Below are 18,449 nucleotides of genomic sequence, written 5' to 3' on the forward strand. Positions count from 1 at the left end.
GATTCACAACACTTGTACAAAATAAAAATATCTGCCCCACCCTTCGCATACCACGTCACATACCGGCTCTAGCTGGCTAGCAACACTGTACATTTCCAAAACATGACGCATTGCTTTAAGTTGTGAAACCCTTACAAGAAGAAGACACCGGAAGAACGTTTAATCCTTTTTTGATTAATTATGGGGTGAGGTTAATCAAAATAAAAGTGACAAGGGAGAGAATCTCTTCGGTTTTCATTTAAACTTCCTTTTAACTTTTTTTTTTTTTTGGCTAAGAGACACTTTACAATTCTTTTAGGTCTGTCATATCATGTCATTATTACCCAGAGGCTGACACCGTCTGTCACCCATAATAAACTGAAGATCAATTTTGGTTTTGCTGGCTCATCATACATGTGGACCAGCATGTGGTCTTAGAGAGTGTCCCATTACCCGCTGGGAGAGTGACACAGAGAGAGGAAGAGAGACAGAAAAGTCTCCTGGTTTAATTCAGGAAGAATTAAGTCTCAACTTGCCATCTACTTTAGTACCATCACGTCCTGGAGACACACTTTTCTAGTCTGAGCACTGTTGTGGTCCTCCATTTGTGTTCATCACACTAAATAGTTTAATGAATATATCCTCTTCCTAAATAACATATTGCTTCTCCCTTTGGCATCGTCTATTTATTCTTTGTCCTCTCCAGATCTTTGGAATACATAGCCTATGCCTTTTGCTTATATAGACAGTGCTTACTTACACACTGCAAAAGACCGAGTATTCACATTATTAAATGTGCCACTTCTCCTAAACACAGCAGGGAGAGTAGGCTTTTGAGTTCCAGACTATTCAATTGGCATGCATGCAGAAAAGATAATTAGGTTAAACTATTTATGCGGCTTCCAATGGTTTTTAGAGTAAGTATATATATATATTTTTATACTACACAACTGCTGACCTCCCACCAGTCCCACCTCTAAATCCAGAGAGAGAGAGAGAGAGAGAGAGAGAGAGAGAGAGAGAGAGAGAGAGAGAGAGAGAGAGAGAGAGAGAGAGACTGGGCAGAGGGCAAGGAGGGATGGGTTGAATACAGGGGCTGTGAACTAAGGCAGGAAGCACCATCAATATTCACCAGATAAAGAGGACTCTCCTGTTGCTTCTCACAGGGAACCATAATTACACCTTTGTGAAGTTCCACTAGAAGGGTTGGGGAGAGACATACTGTGGCTGTTCCCATTAATGCCTCAGTGGAACAACAGCACACCCTGCTATGTCAACAGGTTCCTGCCATATAACAACAGCTATGACGATTCTAATGAAAGAGGCTGGGGAGAAGTGCTTGGTTGGGACACTATCAAATAACACCTCTCAAGGGGAGGGTAATCACAGACACAAGTCCAAACTCAAAAACTGCAGCAAGCAACTAAATCCCGACAACACACCACAATGAATTTCAGCCTGCGTGCACGTTTAAAAAGACAACTGAATATTCGAAATCCAAAATTGAAAATCGAATACTTGCCCATCTAACGAATATAAGAATATTTGGATACAGCCCTAGCTAGTAGTGTACTGTATTTGCTTTTACACAGCCTTGACTGCACACAGCACATACTGATACTATATTTTCCCGATCTGTCTTCCTCCTGACTGACATGGGAACCAGTCTTAATTATGCCTATTTACAGTGTGGATGGATCATTAACCAGCTAACAAGAAGCATGGTGTTGAAAGCTGTAACTGAAGTACAATATATTACATACTTGCTCAAGAAGTTACTGTAAAAGTGAACAATTTAAAAATGGTGTGTTTGACTTGTTTGAGTATTAAATGTCACTGTAAGTTGAGTTTATTTATAAAGCCCAAACCCCAGGTTAGTCCCAGAGGGCTTTACAATATGTAATATGAAATCCTCTATGTTCAGATGCTTGACATAGATAAGTAAAAATTCTACACAAAAATAAACAAAATAAAATGCGTTTTGCGAGTTTTGCTTTGAAAAAATAACTTTGAAAACTAAGACAATTGAGGCAAATAGAGCAGCTGTAAAAAGAGGTTTCCCTACCTTTCTCGGTTTCAGTTTATCCTGCAAATCATACTGGCCAATGCCTTTATAGCTGACTCCCAGCCACCACGGTATTCCTTGTTTATCCTGCATGAAAGCACACACACCACACACACACACACACACACACACACTCATTAGAGGTAGCTTTATTGGTGGGAGTAAAGAAAAAAGCAATTACCCCATTAGGCTCACAGCAATAGCAACAGAAGAAGAGATCAAATACAGGCCTTAAAATCTCTGCAAGCCTGACTGAATCATTTTAACACCACTGTTTGATCTTCTCAGACACCTTGATTTAATAAGGTTTGGTTGTGAAAGTTAAAGGATGTAGGCAGAGAAAAGGAAAGTTGGAGGAATCACTTAAAACATGCTAAACTAACATGTTACAATGGTTGACTGAATTTTGACTTAAATTATTTTGAATTATTTAAGGTGCAATTCTGTACTAGGCCAGTTTGTATTCTCTTATCCAACCCAAGCAGGCAGAGTATGGTCCTGTGTATTCCTACAGTAACATGTGTGTTGCTGCTTTGGCTGCAGCACAGGATTTTAAAAAGGAAAAGGACTCATGATTCAAACATCAAGCAAAATGTTAACCATTTAAGTGAATTATGGTTAGATTGATGTGTTGGATTAGAGACAGAAAGAAATAAAGACGGCATGTTGACAGAAGCTTGTTCAAAGGTTAAGCTACGCTACTCTATGACTCAGGGCACCACTGTTACCTTGACTGGGTAATAATGGACTCCGTATGTTGGCAGGGACTCCACCAGGGCCAAATACCTTCAGAGAAAGAGGAACAGGTTAACAGGAATTCCGCAATTTACACTTCATCACTGTCAACCGGTGGCTGTTGTACTACAGACAGAGTGGGATTTAAGCTACAGTCATTGAGAAGGCACAGTCATTTGCAGTGGCAAGCTGATCGATTTGTTTCAGGGCCGTGACAGAGGGGGGGAAAGTCCATTGATCAGTTCAAGGGCACAAATCATCAGAGCGTAAATGACCCGGGATAGCTCTGAGTTACAGTCCCGGGAAAAACACAGTGGAGGACTGACATCCTCCCAAGGCTGGCTGGCTGGCTGGCTGGCTGGCTGGCTGCCTACTCTAAGAGCACCTCCTCTAATTAATGACACATTCTGGCTCGGTGACAGCCACCTCTTATAACAACAGCCCCCACAGTGCCGACACACAAGGTTAAAGAGGAATGCCTGGCTTAGGTGCTGGAGAACTATAGGGTCTTATAGACTAGACGCAGTCCAGCTGGCGCATACAAATGTGACGTCATGGGAACACCGTGACTATTTATACCCGCGCTGGTGCTCGCGACACTAGTTGCAGTCTTCTCCTGAACAGCGGTGGCGCTAATGAGCAAAGGCTACAGAGGTTGCTCTTTCTACGGACTAGAAGAAGAAAAAAGTAAACGGCAGAACTGGCAGCAGCATTGACGTCAATGCTTTGATTTGATTTGATGACCTACTTCGTCGGATCAAGCCTTTCATTCACCATAAAAGAACTCATCTTAACCCAGTAAGTTTACAAGAGAGACTTGTAGTCACTCTGAGAGTCCTGGCATCCGGTTGTTGGCGAACCCGTTCGGCCTCCCATTTCTGCTTTGTCACGCGCCGCTGAAAAAAAAAAAAGAGCCGTGCGCGACCTCTGCTCGCGCGCCATAAATTGGGCGTGCCGGCAGGATATTACGTCATTTTGACGTCACGATGGCGCGTGCCACCTTGGATGCGTCCAGTATAATTCTCGTTTGAGGCATCAGAGGGAGTACTGCATAAGGGGCACACAAGTTAAGTGTCCAAACTCAAATTATTTATTATTATTTATTATTTATTTATTATTTTTTAACATAAAAATATTATAGTTGTTTTTAACTTACTGCACAATGGCTTGTCCTCTGGTCAGTCCCTTCAGTTTCTTGTAATGTTCTATCACTTTGTCCTCACTGAAAATGGATATATAAAACATTTAATAATTAATCCATCAAGTTGCACATTCCAGCCACAGAGGGATTGTGAGAGGACTCTTTCTTTGACACACATTCTGTCTGCTCATGCAGAAAATGCAGTCTGGCCTACTGGCCTGCTGATGGCTCTCATCTACTTCCCCTGCAAATGCATCCTATTTACTTCCCACTGTAATCACCCCTTTTAAATCGCATAGTGGGACTGCAAACTCACTGCGGCTTAACAGACAGAAAGAGACAAAGGCAGAAGTGTTCATGCGCGCACCCATCCCGTCTATGATTTTAATTTGGATATTTAACTGAATGTAGCCGCTTCAGAGGATGCAGCAGCCTCAGATGACCGTTTAACCAGAAGAGGAGGGGCAAGCAGATTATCAAAAACAGCCGTGTGGATTGAAGAGGCAGACAATCCTTTAGATAGCCAGTGGCTGTCGCAGGGCTAATGGCCAAACGTAATTAACACAACCCAGGCATTAATTAGTCAACCCATCAGAGAGGCCCCGTACCACCCTGGCTGTGGTATTGGCTGAACTACAAGTATGAACCCCCCTCCAACTTACCAGTAATTGAGAGATGGGTGCTCCCTTAATACTCTGGTGGGCAGAACTGGGAGCTGCTTCAGGTCTGATCTGGCAATCTCAGCACTGAAAAGAAAAAAAAGAATCATATACAAACTTTAAGAACAGCAAATGTATTCCTTTGCAATAACAAGAGCCCTTTCTAGTTACTCCGTTATGCTTTATAGCACTGGGAGACACAACAAAGCACCAAAATCATACGGTTGATGGATGAGACACGTTATCGTTGACCAATTACTCTCCTATACAGGCCCTGTTATGACCTGAACTGCTCCAGACTAGCATGCAGACCACAATGAAAGTAAAGTAAATGTTTACTAGAGATGCCCCGATCACGTTTTTTTTTTGGTCACTGATACCAATTGCCGATCGTTGATGAGCCATTTCGGCCAATACCGATCGTTTTTGTTGTTTTCTTTTGTTTGACACTTTGTAGTGTATTAGGATCTCCACCATGTGGCAGCGTAACCAAGGCTAGAGAGACTGTGAAGTTGATATCAGGCTGTATTTAATTTTGGTACAGTGGTGCTATCTTGTGAGGACGCGCTCTGTTGAATTGTGCCTGCTTACCTTGTTTTGTTTGGCTAAAAAGTTGTTTAAAACGGTTACATCTGATGGAGAAGGGAAGAAAAAAACCCACAGGCACAGGTAAACAGAGCCCGTACTCACAAGATGGCACCCCGTACCAAAATTATTGACAATAACATTCATTCTCTATACATGCTGTGCGACTCTACAGTTTAAATAAAGAATCACAATTATTATTCTTTCAACAACATTCTCTTATTTAGTCTGTTAAATTAACAGAGCAGTACAAGAACTTCCAAGGAGTAATGCAGCAAGCAACTTTAGCCTACAGTAACTAAAATATGCAATGTAATAATACCATCTGACCTTCACGGTCATATGGGCGGGTGCCATTATTGCCAATCTCCCGATATCGTATTTTTACTGAATATCGGCCGATAATGATCACTGGCCGATCAATGGAGGCATCCCTAATATTACAGAATCTCAACTTAAAGTCTAAAAATTGGTAGAGAACATTTCTCCATATGTTTGTACTTTCACAGCGTGGTTTGGATTTCTATGACAGCAATAATTCATGTCTGCTAACCTTTAGAAAAGGTGCAGTGTGAGGATATTGTTTTCATCTTTCTTATCTATAAAAAGAAGTAGGCTACTGCTTGCCAAAACTAAATGTGAGCTTTACTCATGTCTTGCCAGACTTAAATTATAAAAGCACAGGCAGGGCATTTAAGTCATAGAGAGCATTTAAAGAGGCTTGGCAAAAAATCTTAAAAAAAAAAAAAGAAAAAAAAGAAAAATCAAAGCCATTTCATGCAGGTTCTCAACAGAGAGGCTGCACTCCAGAGTTTTTCTATGTACTGTAGACAAACTACTTTATATTGATTCACCTTCACAGACCGGCCAATGGTAACACCGAGACAGATGTAACAGGTACAGTTAGTCTCATCCACAAACTCTGCCAAAAATGTTAAAACAGTGGCTTCAAGTAATAAACACAGAAACTGGCCATGGTATCTGTACAAATTGTGGTGTATGTCACGGTCTATGATAGTGAACTATGAGTCACTCCCAACATCATGTAGGAGGAAGTACTGGGTCTTCAGTTTCTGCTGCACAAAAAAAGGGCTCTGGCTTGGTGAGCCAGCCCACTGAAGACCAGAACAAAAGCCATTCACAAGCACTTGGCAACCTCTCCCTGTGCTGAAGAGTATTGTACGAGCCCCAACGCTTTTACGAAACAGTCGGTGAATGTGTAGGTCAGACCGTACATGACATAAACCATTAGAACATCCTCAAGTATTGTACCAGCGATAACAACAACCTCAACATAACAAATAAGTACTGGATAATTTCAGGCCAATGGCCATTTGACCTTGAACATCAATTTATGTCTTCCTCTTTAAGGAGAAATGGAATTTAATAGCCGCTGACATGGTAGGACAGAACCATAATAATCCAGTTATGTGAACCAGCTTACTAAACAAAACCAAGAGTGAGCTGCTGCAAGGGCAGAGGCACTTGAATCACTTGTCTGTAGCTACCTATCCTAGGTTGACTGGGTTTTGCTGCCACGGCACTTTGCTGTGTGTTTGATGGCATACATTTTATGGGGAGCTGGGGCCTGGTGTTGTCAGGGTGATCTACTCCACAGCCGCGCTGCCCTGTCAGCAATCTGGAATTCATTACCACGTCTGTTATCTCCCCGCAGCCGGCAGCGTGGAGGCAATTCCTACACCCGGTGCAGCCCAGCCCAGCGCAGCCTACCCAGCGTGGGGAGAGATAATACTCATGCGTCAGCTATTCCACGAGGCTGAGACGTGGTGGCTGTGGAGGGAGCACAATGAAAGAGCCTGTTGCTGTGAAGGAACCACTAACTACAGGCTACACCTGCAAATAGAACTGAGGAGGACCAAAACTCTCTGGGTGTTATATTAGTTCATGTGGGTAAACTTTGAACACAACTGACATTGTGTTAAAGTCCATTTTCAAATTATAGCAGTTCATTTATAGTGGCAGAGACAATGTCTGTAGCTCACTTTTGAAGTTGATTACAATTACAAGAAAAACTCCCTGCTCGGTTACTCCTAAACTGTTAGGCATAATTAAAGACGTCAATCAATTCAGTGATTTTCTACGTTTTCCACAATCCCTTTCATCAACCTCCAGAGAGGAGTTGTAACTTGTTGCGTTCAGCATAGATTATTATATCTGCAGGTGGTGTGAATCAGTACAAGATGCAGTGCAAAACTGACATAGTGAAGGGAATTCTGATACAAGTACAATGTGAAAACTGATGGTGCGTTAATTCAATGCACAGCAGGGGGTTGGCCCCGCCACCACAATAGCAGTGAGTCCTCCTGACGCCAAGTTGTCTACCAAAGTACAGTGGGTCTAGCTCATCCCTCTTAAGACAGCTGGCTGTAGGAGGAGGTCTCCCTAACTCCTCCACAGCTAATCTCACTGCTCCAGGGCCCTTTGCTGATACAGTGTAGAGAAGACACATTTATATTATATGCTTTATGGAGGGGATTTACCAGGCCTTTTCTTCTTTCGAAGACGTAAAGGACATTGCAGACAGAAATTAGAAATATTGCCACAGGACAGGGTGGGATGCATCACTACAATAATAGTGTCAGATTTTGGGGCCAGTGTTACATTCAAGTAAGAAAGGTTTGAGAAACCGGTATTGTGTGTTATTGGGTGTCTTACAACCCAACATTTAGAAACCATAGACATATTGAGAAAGTAGACTAGTATCTGTGCAAATTTAAAAAGAAAAAACAGCTTGATTTGGACACACTCCAATCCTTGCTGATTCTACCAGATTTGTTGGCAGGTTGTTTTTTATTGTGCTTTCAGAGTCAGAACAAAAGTACAGCCCATCCCCACACCCACATGAGCTGAAAGTTCAGACTGCACACTACACTTCAGGGTGAAGTTAAATCAAAACAATGAGGTATACATCTGTACTAAAGCTGCCTGCAATTAATAAACATTTATCTGATCAATCATGCCTGTAAATAATGGGGCTGTTAATGAGCACAAGCAGATGCAGCCAACTTTTCTTTTTCTTTGCAAGAGAACAAAGGCAATGGTTTGACAAGGGGTCAAACTGCATTTTCAGCATTGCATGTAGCGCCATGCAAACCATACACGCGCAATTCCTTACAGAGCACAAATCTTTGTGTTCACATAATGGACAGAGAGGCCTTTAGAGGCAACACACTAGGAAAACACAGGTTGTGCTGCATCAACCTGCTCAGTCACTCAATCAGACAGAGCAGTGTTGACTAATCACAGCCAATGCCCTTCAGTCCTATGGCTGGCAAAAAAAAAAAACATTCCTTATCAACTCTTGAGGCAGGTCAAGCCTCTTGAAAGAACAGCACACTACGAAAACATTATCTCAACTAGTGAACAGATTATTGAGGTTTTGTACAGTCTCTTCCACCAGTGTCACCGAATAAATGGTGTACACAATGTCCACATAGTTGTACAAGTGTTGCATAGGTTGTGTTTGTCAGGATATGTGACATTTATTAAGAGGTGATGCAATCACAACATGTGAGAAAAGAACTGCCTTTGTAGGGCATTGTTTAAAGTTAGTGTAAACACAATGCATCTGCCTTAACAGGCAACAGTGTGACAGAAGAACAAAAGTGTTCGATTCAAAGGCAATGTTTGGACCATGTGGATGGCAGCAAGCCGGCAGGGGTTCAGTTCAATGTTACAACAAATCAAGGGAATTATTAACTGAGGGAAGTACAGCATGAAATAAAATCTGAGTTTTAAGTTGAACATTAACTGTAACATACACAGTCATAATCTGTACACTGAGCACTGACCAAACAAGTTGACAAGCAAGACCCTGCTTCCTTGTCAGAGTACAGAAACAAACACTAAATTGTGCAGAGTTTGCATTCAACTGCACAAGTTCACGAAATGGTTTATGGATGTCCGTGTATACCAATACAGCAAAATATATCTAAATGTTAGTAACGTTACATGTAACATATGCTATGTAACATAGCATCAGAACATATAGCTACTTGAACTGTTCATTGATACTACTTTTTTTCCCAGCGAATTTATCCTGAATTGCTTACTCAAAACCAAAAACATGTTTTAAATGACAAGACAACTTGTTGTGACAAAAACCTTGTGGTTAACATTAAGTTAACGTTACCACTTTTCTACATTTATCTCATTAAGTGGTTTTACGTGTTAGTTTGGATACGTTCTTACCTGGTGTATTCTCCTTTGGCCTCCTTAAAAGGGAAAATAATGCAGTTAGTAAAAGTATATAAGAAAATGCAACACTTAACGTTACGTTACTAGATAATTGCCCAGTAAACTCTTAACGTTAACTAACGTTATGCTAATGTTAGCTAACGTTACCTGGCTAATTGGCAACAAAGGTAACGTTAACGTTGCACGAAAAAACATTAACACGTTTAATTTGATTCAATAACTCAAGTTAACACTGCCTCTCGAAGCACAAGCATGTTTAAGAGGCCAGTATTAATATTAAAGGTCCAGTGTCTTTAACAAAAGCTCCGACCGAAGCATCCTCAAGAGACAACCGTTTTCAAATGGGTTTTTTTTTTTTGCACCCGTGAGCGCCGTCTTCATTTAGCTTACTTTGGACATAGTGACAACATTTCAGTCTATTAAAGCCTGCGACAAACTCTTTCTTACCTGCAATGCGAATGCGGCTAACTTGAAAACATTTTCACTCTCCACTTCGATGGTCTCCTGTTGTAAAATTGGTAAAATTAACGGGGTCTTTTTTTTTAGAAAAACATGCACACAAAACTGCAGCCTGTCCGAGACACTTGACTTGAGAGCAAATCTTCCAGACCGTCCCGTACCTCGGTTCCACAGTTACCGACTGAACCACTGCCGCAGAGACAATACGGTGTTTTTAACTCTCCGTGAAGTGTGTTCACTACTGTTTTTTAGCACCTGAGTTAGCATGACATTTTCTATACACGAAAACACACACTGGCGCATAGAAAGGCTAGTTGAAGGTCTTGCCTGAAACTACAGCCCCCTCGGTAAAGTGGTACGGTCCGAAAGCAGGTTCAACAGTCTCCGTCTCCCATGGTGACCAGTCAGCTCTCCCCGCGAAAAAAAACTGCACGGCAACGTTTGATCACATGCTGCATTCACTTGCTCCTCGTACGGGTTCAAAAAACAACCAAACTTTACGCACCTGATTGTAATATATGAATTAATACAGTCAGATTTATTAATATGCATTAATAGATCGACACGAATAGTATGTTTTCAATTTGGCCTATGTTATCAAATTGTGTACAGGAATAACTTGGAATGACTGGTCCAGCTACAACTCTCATGTAGATACATAAATTTAGCTTTTTGCACTCTATTATAATTTTTTTGAAAGCTACATAATCAATTTTAAATCATTGCGTGCAAACCACAAAATCCAAACCCCAGTGTTTGAATGGAATGCTTAACAATTGCATTTAACAATAACAGTGAATCAATAACATTGCTCAAAGTTTCCAACAGCACTTGAAGGCAGCATCTGAATAACCGTTTGAGATCTCAGTAGCAGTGTGAGATTACGGAGACTTTCCTCAATAGCATGCTATCATTGCTATGAATCAAATATTGTAAATTGTATGTATGCTCAACTTTTCAGTATAAAGAGGAAAGTATGAAGTCATGAAAATAAAGGACTTTAAGTTTTAGGAAATAATGGACAATCAACAGTCGTGTGCAAGACATATAACCAACCAGTGCAACCTGTATACAGTCTATGTGTGCAATTTATAACCCTCAGCTGATTGAAATCTTTTTCTTATGAGTCTATGGTAAATTAAGAATGATGCAGATCAGTTGGATTAGACATCTTTTCATAAGGCAATCAACTATTGTGTTCAATGTTCTGGAACTAAAGGGCATGCCAAATTTGATTATAAAAATAAATATATAAGTTTTTAGAGAATAAATACTTAAAACACTTACATTGGACACTAAAGATTTAGCGTTCAGGAAGAACAGCTCCACTGTTGTGTTGTCTTTCAAAAAAGTGATCTTCTCAATATAAAACCTGTCAAGAGTTGTTTGGGTCAGCAAGGTTAACAAGTAGATGTCAATGCATTTTGCCAGTGCCTCAGCATTATTTACACACTTCATTGTGTGTTCAAGATAGTTTAGCAAATAACACAGCAAGACTGTGTAAACTGTGCTCCATCACTGCCACCTGTTGGTCAGTACAAGCCTTGGAGGCCATGAAGCTCCCATATACCAACATGCTGCAATTACTATTTACAACTCAGTCTAATATTTAAAACATTGAGATTGATAAATCTAATAAAGCACGGCAGTATTCCACGTTTGGCAAGCTTTTGCAGTGAGAGCACTCACCTCACCAGGAACTTCAGTTCCAAAGGCCCCGAAGTCTTGGAGAAGTCATGATCGAGGGCTTTACGATCCAGGTGGAGCCAGTTATTCTGGCCACTGATCAGGAATAGAAGAACAAACCATGTGTTGGAATACTGCTTGTAATTTTTCTCTCTTCTTTTTTATTCTCTCTTAAAGCTTCTGTGACTAAGACTGTGTTCTAAATCAACCAGTCCGTTAGATTAAAAGAAAATGTAATAAAATCAAACACACACACACACACACACACACACACACACACACACACACACACACACACACACATATATGCTTGTTTCACTATCTTTGTGGGGACCTGTCATTGGCATAATGCATTCCCTAGCCCCTTACCCTAACCTTAACCATCACAACTAAATGCCTAACCTTAACCCTTACCCTAACCCTAACAATAACCTAATTCTAACCCTAACCCTAAAACCAAGTCTTAACCCTCAAACAGCCCTTTAACCTTCTGGGGTCCAGCATTTTGGGCCCCACAAGGCTGTGCAGACCCCACAAGTATACTGTATTCCCCGGTTTTTGGACCCCACGAATATAGTAAAACAAGCACACACACACACACACACACACACACACACACACACACACACACACACACACACACACACACACACACACACATCTTAAAAATGCCTGTTATATTCAGAAAGGTACTCACGTGTCATCTATGTAAGACAACCCAAAGTATTCTTTTTCCTTCAGGTTAAAATGTGAGGCCACTAAATCTAACAGCTCACGGGACAACAGCTTGGGCTGGAAAGTTTAGATCAAAACACAAGAGTTCAGTTTAGATCATTTGCTAACTCAAACTTCATGTGCTAGACACTGTGAAACACAATATAAAACAACAGAAGGAGGAAAACAAGTGTACACTGGCAAATTTAACACACACACACACACACACACACACACACACACGATCAATTTGACATGAAATGAAAGCAAAATAAGAGCCATGGGAAGTAAGATTAAGACTTCTTTACAGTTAATGACACATCATTAAATCCAACACAATTTCAGTAGATCAACATAATATTGTGTCATCTACCTGAACCAGCAACTCCAGCTTCCTGCCATCAAGGAGGTGAACCTGACACAGACGGCCCTCTGTCATCTAGAGGAGGACAGATAACATGAAACGTGACAATTCCTGCAAAACAACACAGCCGCTGCAAAAGCAAACTGTCTCCACCTCCACCTGTACCTCTCCACTCAAAGCTGTGCTTCCACTATTTTACCCAGGGGATAAAAAGGCTGCTTTTCTTTCTGGAGTTGAACGGTGACTCACCTCAATATCATGTTTGTCTTTGTGCTGAATGAATAGGTAAGAGGAGCCACCAGGCAACTGTCCATATGGGTCCCACGCTCCAAAACATCAAAGTCATTGCAAGATCATCATCTTTATTTGTATAAAGTGTAAAAAAGAAAAAAAAAGAAAAGAAAAGGCGCAGTGATATTTCAGCCATGAATCAGCTCTTTATAGGTGCACCATGAATTATAAACAAAGACTCTGAGTTTCTTTTGCCATTAAGGCTCCACACATGCTATTGTCTTTCCATCCACATATCCTTCCTCTGCAACAACACTGGTCTAATGAAATCACTGAAATGTCAACATCCCACGTTTTCGTCTGCCTATTAGAAACACAACCGGAAGACAATGAAGTCCTGGTGCAGTTTAATTGAATTCCCGCTGTATTGTTTAAGATGAATGGCTTTAGGATTCATTCCGTTGCAGTCAGCATAACTGCCTTTCAATGCAGGACAAGGTAGAAATATTACCGTGTGGTGATGAATATTAGTTAGGTCATGTTTCAGTGTGTTAAGCTGTTGCCAACATTCAGGCTCGTATTCTGATATTTTAAAATTCTTTGTACAAATTCTGATGCCATGGTGTTTATATTATCCGTTGGAGTGCTGTTGATGAAATGCAATTTCAATCCTAATTAATTCACAATAGTTGGAAAACAGGAAAAACCCACTTTACCCACCTTTATATTTGCAGGAGTTGTTCACTTAAATTAATTTCAGTACGAAAGCATTCTTAGGAATAGTTCATACTCTTATTTGCTTTCTTACCAAGAGGCAGATGAGAAGATTGACACCACTCTAAAGCTACCACAAACCATCAAACTGACTTAAAGTTTGCTAACTGTAGCCACCATAAACTACTGGTCATATCAGACCAAGTAAGGCTGTAACTTGAGTGTGTCGTTTCGAGCAAAGGTGCGTTTTGTTTTGAGGGTTATGTTTTTCGGTTCGGCTTGTCCGTTTGTTTGCTGATTTGTTTGTCTGTCAGCAGGGTTACGGAAAAACTGCTGGCCCGAAGGGTGTAGCATGGGTCAAGGAAGAACCCATTACATTTTGGAGCGGATCCAAATCACTGAGTGAATACACAAATTAGTTCTCACTTTCGTTAACATTGTGAGATGGGGAGTTTGTGCTGCATTCATGTGGTGTCATAATAATCGAAAAAAATGAGTTCCCAACTGGGAGAATTCACACTGCATTAACATTGTGAGATAGGGCATGCCTTGGCAGAGGTCTGCGCTCTCCGAGTGTTCTTCTAGTTGCTTATGAATTAAATTTTTTATTTGTGTTATTTATTCTCTCAACAGTCATAATATCACAGGTTTGAGGTACTTACATCTTACTGTTAAATCTTAATCTTAATGTTTAATACCACATAACTGGTTATGGTCCATCAACTCACCACATGGATAAAGGCAAGGTCTGGTTGACCAGGTCTAACAGAATAAATCCACATAATTAAAGCCACTCTATGAATTTTTAAATTCCTGACGTTGGCACCCTCCAGTGGCAGTATCAAAAAGAAGACAGTGGCAAACAGCAATGCATGCCAGTACCCTTGAGTGGGCTAAAAGCACCAATTTCCACCAGGACTGTTTGATTTTTAAAAGTAACAAATACTTATTCCGTCAGAATATTTGGAAAGATGCATTATCATATTACAATTCTACACATAGCAGCTTTAATGTGCTTTTTAGAGGTTGGGAGATTAGTACAGAGTGAGAAAAAGGGTCTTGCTCATGCTATGAAAAAGATGCAATACTATTCCATCATTCTGTGAATGTTAAAGCAGCAGTAGCCTAACTAAATGACTTGTGTCCCTGTTGAGTGGATGCTGTTTGCTGCCAAGGAATGTGTCCAGGATGCTTTTTTTTGTGTGTGACTTCTGTAAAAAAAAAAAAAAAAAAAAAACACATGTGGCATCCAACTGCTTGGCTTCTGTGTTGGAAAGTAAGGGTCATGTTATCGTCCAGCGTGACCGCAGGGCGGGAAGACGCCTTCTGGTGTTAAACTTCACTCTACTAGGACATATTGTTCTCTGCACCACAACAGATCTGTCATTTCACTTTCATACTGCACAAGCTATTTTTTCCACTTTGTTGTTTTTCAATGCCCTAAACCTCAGTGAGATTTACGGTTCTGGGAGTATAGCTAAACATCTCAACAAAGGGTTTCATTTGTAGTCACGGTAACTTGCTAATAACTTTTGGCCTGAAGTCCCATATTTCAACACCATACCCACTGCATACTGTCTGCACAGCGGGACTGTTAAGCTCCATATCTCAGTGGTCCAGAAGAGCCAAGAATCTTTCTCACTGACAAAAGAAGAGAAAAAAAACAACAAAAAAAACTACTATTAACCTCAATAAAAACCGGTGTTTGGTGTTTTAAGCCCCCAATGTCGTCTTCCAGGCAGCGCTGCATGGAAGGCACTTGGGTTAGGGTTAGGTGCCTTGAAGTCGACGGTCGCAGCGGTGCCTTGAAGTCAACGGTGGGGGTTTAAAATACCATCGAGCTGAAAAACCACACCTTTATTTGATTTGTCTTGATAGGGAAAATAATTGTGGCAGTTACAGTATTACATGTGTTCCATAGTTTACTCTGGGATTAATCACTAAAGTAACCCCTTCATGAGTTGTTGTGGCTGTCCAGGGCACAATCCTTGCCCATCTATCAATGCTGCATTGTTGCAGGGCAGTGACATCAAAACATAAATGGACAAAGGCCTTTAGTTAACAGTCTGATTTCAAGCTCACAGCCAGCCATTGAATTTTAGATTCACCTTCAAAATATGTGCATTTTACTCCAAAATCCAAGTCTTTTGTCCTTAAAGCTCAACCACGTTTCTAAGAATTCCTAAAACATTAAATGAATCCTTAAAACACTCAATATGAGGATTTTGTGTGTCCTTTGATATGGATCTAATATTCACAATTGCATTAACAAAGTAGCACTGGCAAAGCGCTACATTTCAAAGACAATTTCCATTTTTTTCAAAGTCTGACAGAGATGGCTGCCCTCAGTCCTGCTGAAGTGAGGGCCTGAGCTTCAGAGCGAGGTCCCAGATGATAAAAAGAAAAGGTCACGACTGTGTCAGGGAGGTCATCCCCCTTAAGCTCTGTCATTACGGGCCCCGATGGTGTTCTCTTCACATGACCTCCAGCCACGCTGACCTGATCAGGCTGAGCTGGGCTCACACTGCATTTTATACTACTTTATACTTCTACTCTGCTACATTTCGGAAGGACATGTACTTTCTACTCCACTACATTTATTCAGGAGCTACAGTTACAACTTACTTTTTACATTAGGATTTTACTACTTCCACTGATCTGAATATTATATATTATTTGTCACCTCGTCAATTTTTCTAGCTTTTATTACCTTCATGTATTAGCAACTATAAAACAGTTCCAAGTGCCATCGTATACAAATTACATTTTAACATGGCAGTATGCTGGGGAAAAGCAAATAAGAAAATACTGAAAACTTTCAAGTTTACAAAGGGCATTCAAGTAGTATTTGTTAACCACACAGACAGTGTTTAGGTGTTTCAGCAACAATGCATTTCAAAGACAACTTTGAAAGCTCTCCTCATCAGCCAGTTCAAACGGCTGGTCATGCTGCTTTCTAATGACTGCCATATGTGCTGAGGGAGAGACCCTTGTTAAAAAACAGGCTTTGTGACTCAACAAGAGGCAGCCTGTGTTTTTTCACATTCAAACAAATAAACACATGCATACACTAATGAGCCAGATGAGGAAAAAGTACTGACTCACATCACTTTGAGGAAAGTTAAGGGAGATTATAGGTAATCGGAGCCATACAAAATGAAATGGGTAAAATCAAAGAAATCCACCTGGCACAATAATTAATCCCATATGCTGCCAATAAAGCAATCAATAAATCCTGCTTTATTTAAACTTCTTTCTTTTTAATTATTTTTTATTTTATTTATGCTGCCATTGCTCAAGGAGCTGTCATACCTGGTAGCATTTTCCAATCCTGAACCAGGCTTCTAGGAAGCGTCTGCATGGCATCAGCCCACGATTGTACCACCTCCTCAGGGTCTGATGCGCCAGACTCCAGACGAGCTGGCTGCTCGAGGCCACCAGGTCTTCCATCCCATGTATGATGCGCACAGCCATGGTTAGCTGCCTTTTCACACTGACGGGCAGCTTCTGCCTCTACTGATGAACCAGGAGAAAAGACGATCTGCAGCACACTTTGTTTTGCTTCAGAGCAACAAGCTGAAAGGAGCATCTACACGCTAGCATACACACAGTCTACTATGTCTCCCCAGCTGATGTAATGTCAGTGAGAGTCGGCGCTCTGGAGAGGCTGGAGCGGACCAGCATGCCTCCGGCTTGGTCCTGGGCCCCGGTCCAAAACACTGCCTCATAGAGTGCAGGGGAGGGCAGGACAGAACCATGAGGCCCCTGCTGCAGAGGCTCCATCTCCCCTCCACATAAACACTTGTATACAAACACAACGCACACAGAAACCAACTCCAGCTGGCCACTCAACCTCTAAAGCCATAAACACTTTCTTTTGTAACTCACAGTAACATAATGGTGAAAATGTTTTGTTTTGTCTGTGATTTTTCTCTTCTGTGAAATAAAGATCACAAAATGAAGTTGCACCACAATATACCATTTCAATTTTGCTCAGCTAAGGCGTATGACTTCATCTTTTATTTTATTGTTTAATTGTAGCATGCATTTCTAATTCATTGTCTGAGAACGGGTGTGGGAATGGTCTCTCACTTTGTCTGGGATGTGGGAGCAATTTCCTGAGGAGACTCCAGACATCTCCACCCATTATATTCTGCAGGAAAAACAATATGTGGTCCTGTTTTGGAACAGCAGTTTTGCGCCGTCAGTTCTACCATCCCGGTAGAACTGACGGCGCAAAACTAAAAGTGAAACTGAAGGGAAAAACATTTACAAAGGCTTTGATGTAAGAATGTAGACTCTCAACCAGACGTCTTCCTCTCTACAGCTGCAATTAATAAGCAAATGTTGCACACAAGCCCTACACTTCACTCAGATAAACAAGTCAGAAAAAAGCAATGCAGAAAAAAAAGAAGAGATGGGATAGCTCTCAACTGAAACAATATCCTGTGGTTTATTTATGACCACAATTTCTAAGAACGTTGAAGTATAAACAGTCAAAATGGTACTGTTTTTAAATAATAATTCCTGAAAACATGGCCATGAAAGTAAATGAGTTATGTTTTATTGTTTATTATTGAGGAGGCAGTAGAGCTGTTCAGACACTGGCAAACAGTTAGTCAGTTCCCAGTTACAGAACTTTCCATATGTGCTCAGTCACCCACCCAAACAAATAATAAACAAAAGCTTATCGCCCGTCACGATCAGTCATGCATCTAATTGCTTCATTGCATGCAGTAATGCATGTGACTGTAAATCCGCTCCGAAGCACACATGTTGAAAATGAGCATATCAATTACCACGCCTATGCAGGCAGGCAGCTGTGACATTGGACTTTAATGAAAAAAAATGGGATTATGTGCAATTCTCAAATTCATGCAGGCACAATCGCCTCCATGT

The 18,449-nt window shown here is 40.9% G+C and overlaps 1 protein-coding gene across 9 annotated transcripts in view; it reads right to left on the reverse strand.

Annotated features, from left to right (window-relative positions):
- Positions 1–18,449, reverse strand: part of frmd4ba (FERM domain containing 4Ba) — a 47,360-nt gene that overhangs the window by 11,200 nt on the left and 17,711 nt on the right. For 4 of the 9 annotated variants that reach the window (XR_004101607.2, XR_004101608.2, XR_004101609.2 and 1 more), the window contains exons 1-11: positions 16,863–17,128; positions 12,615–12,680; positions 12,225–12,319; positions 11,531–11,623; positions 11,129–11,213; positions 9,830–9,886; positions 9,377–9,399; positions 4,583–4,666; positions 3,936–4,001; positions 2,773–2,830; positions 2,045–2,131 (exon numbers count right to left, since the gene is read on the reverse strand). Coding sequence is in view for 6 of the 9 variants with exons in the window: in XM_031279955.2 (XP_031135815.1) it covers positions 2,045–2,131; positions 2,773–2,830; positions 3,936–4,001; positions 4,583–4,666; positions 9,377–9,399; positions 9,830–9,886; positions 11,129–11,213; positions 11,531–11,623; positions 12,225–12,319; positions 12,615–12,680; positions 16,863–17,024 (876 nt within the window). In the remaining 3 variants the exon portion in view is untranslated. Of the gene's footprint in view, positions 1–2,044; positions 2,132–2,772; positions 2,831–3,935; positions 4,002–4,582; positions 4,667–9,376; positions 9,400–9,829; positions 9,887–11,128; positions 11,214–11,530; positions 11,624–12,224; positions 12,320–12,614; positions 12,681–16,862; positions 17,133–18,449 lie in introns of those variants that run through there. The other 5 variants (XM_031279937.2, XM_031279932.2, XM_036002664.1 and 2 more) reach the window with 4 other exon arrangements.

This window comes from Sander lucioperca, chromosome 6 (genome assembly GCF_008315115.2).
Source record: "Sander lucioperca isolate FBNREF2018 chromosome 6, SLUC_FBN_1.2, whole genome shotgun sequence".
Taxonomy (NCBI): domain Eukaryota; kingdom Metazoa; phylum Chordata; class Actinopteri; order Perciformes; family Percidae; genus Sander; species Sander lucioperca.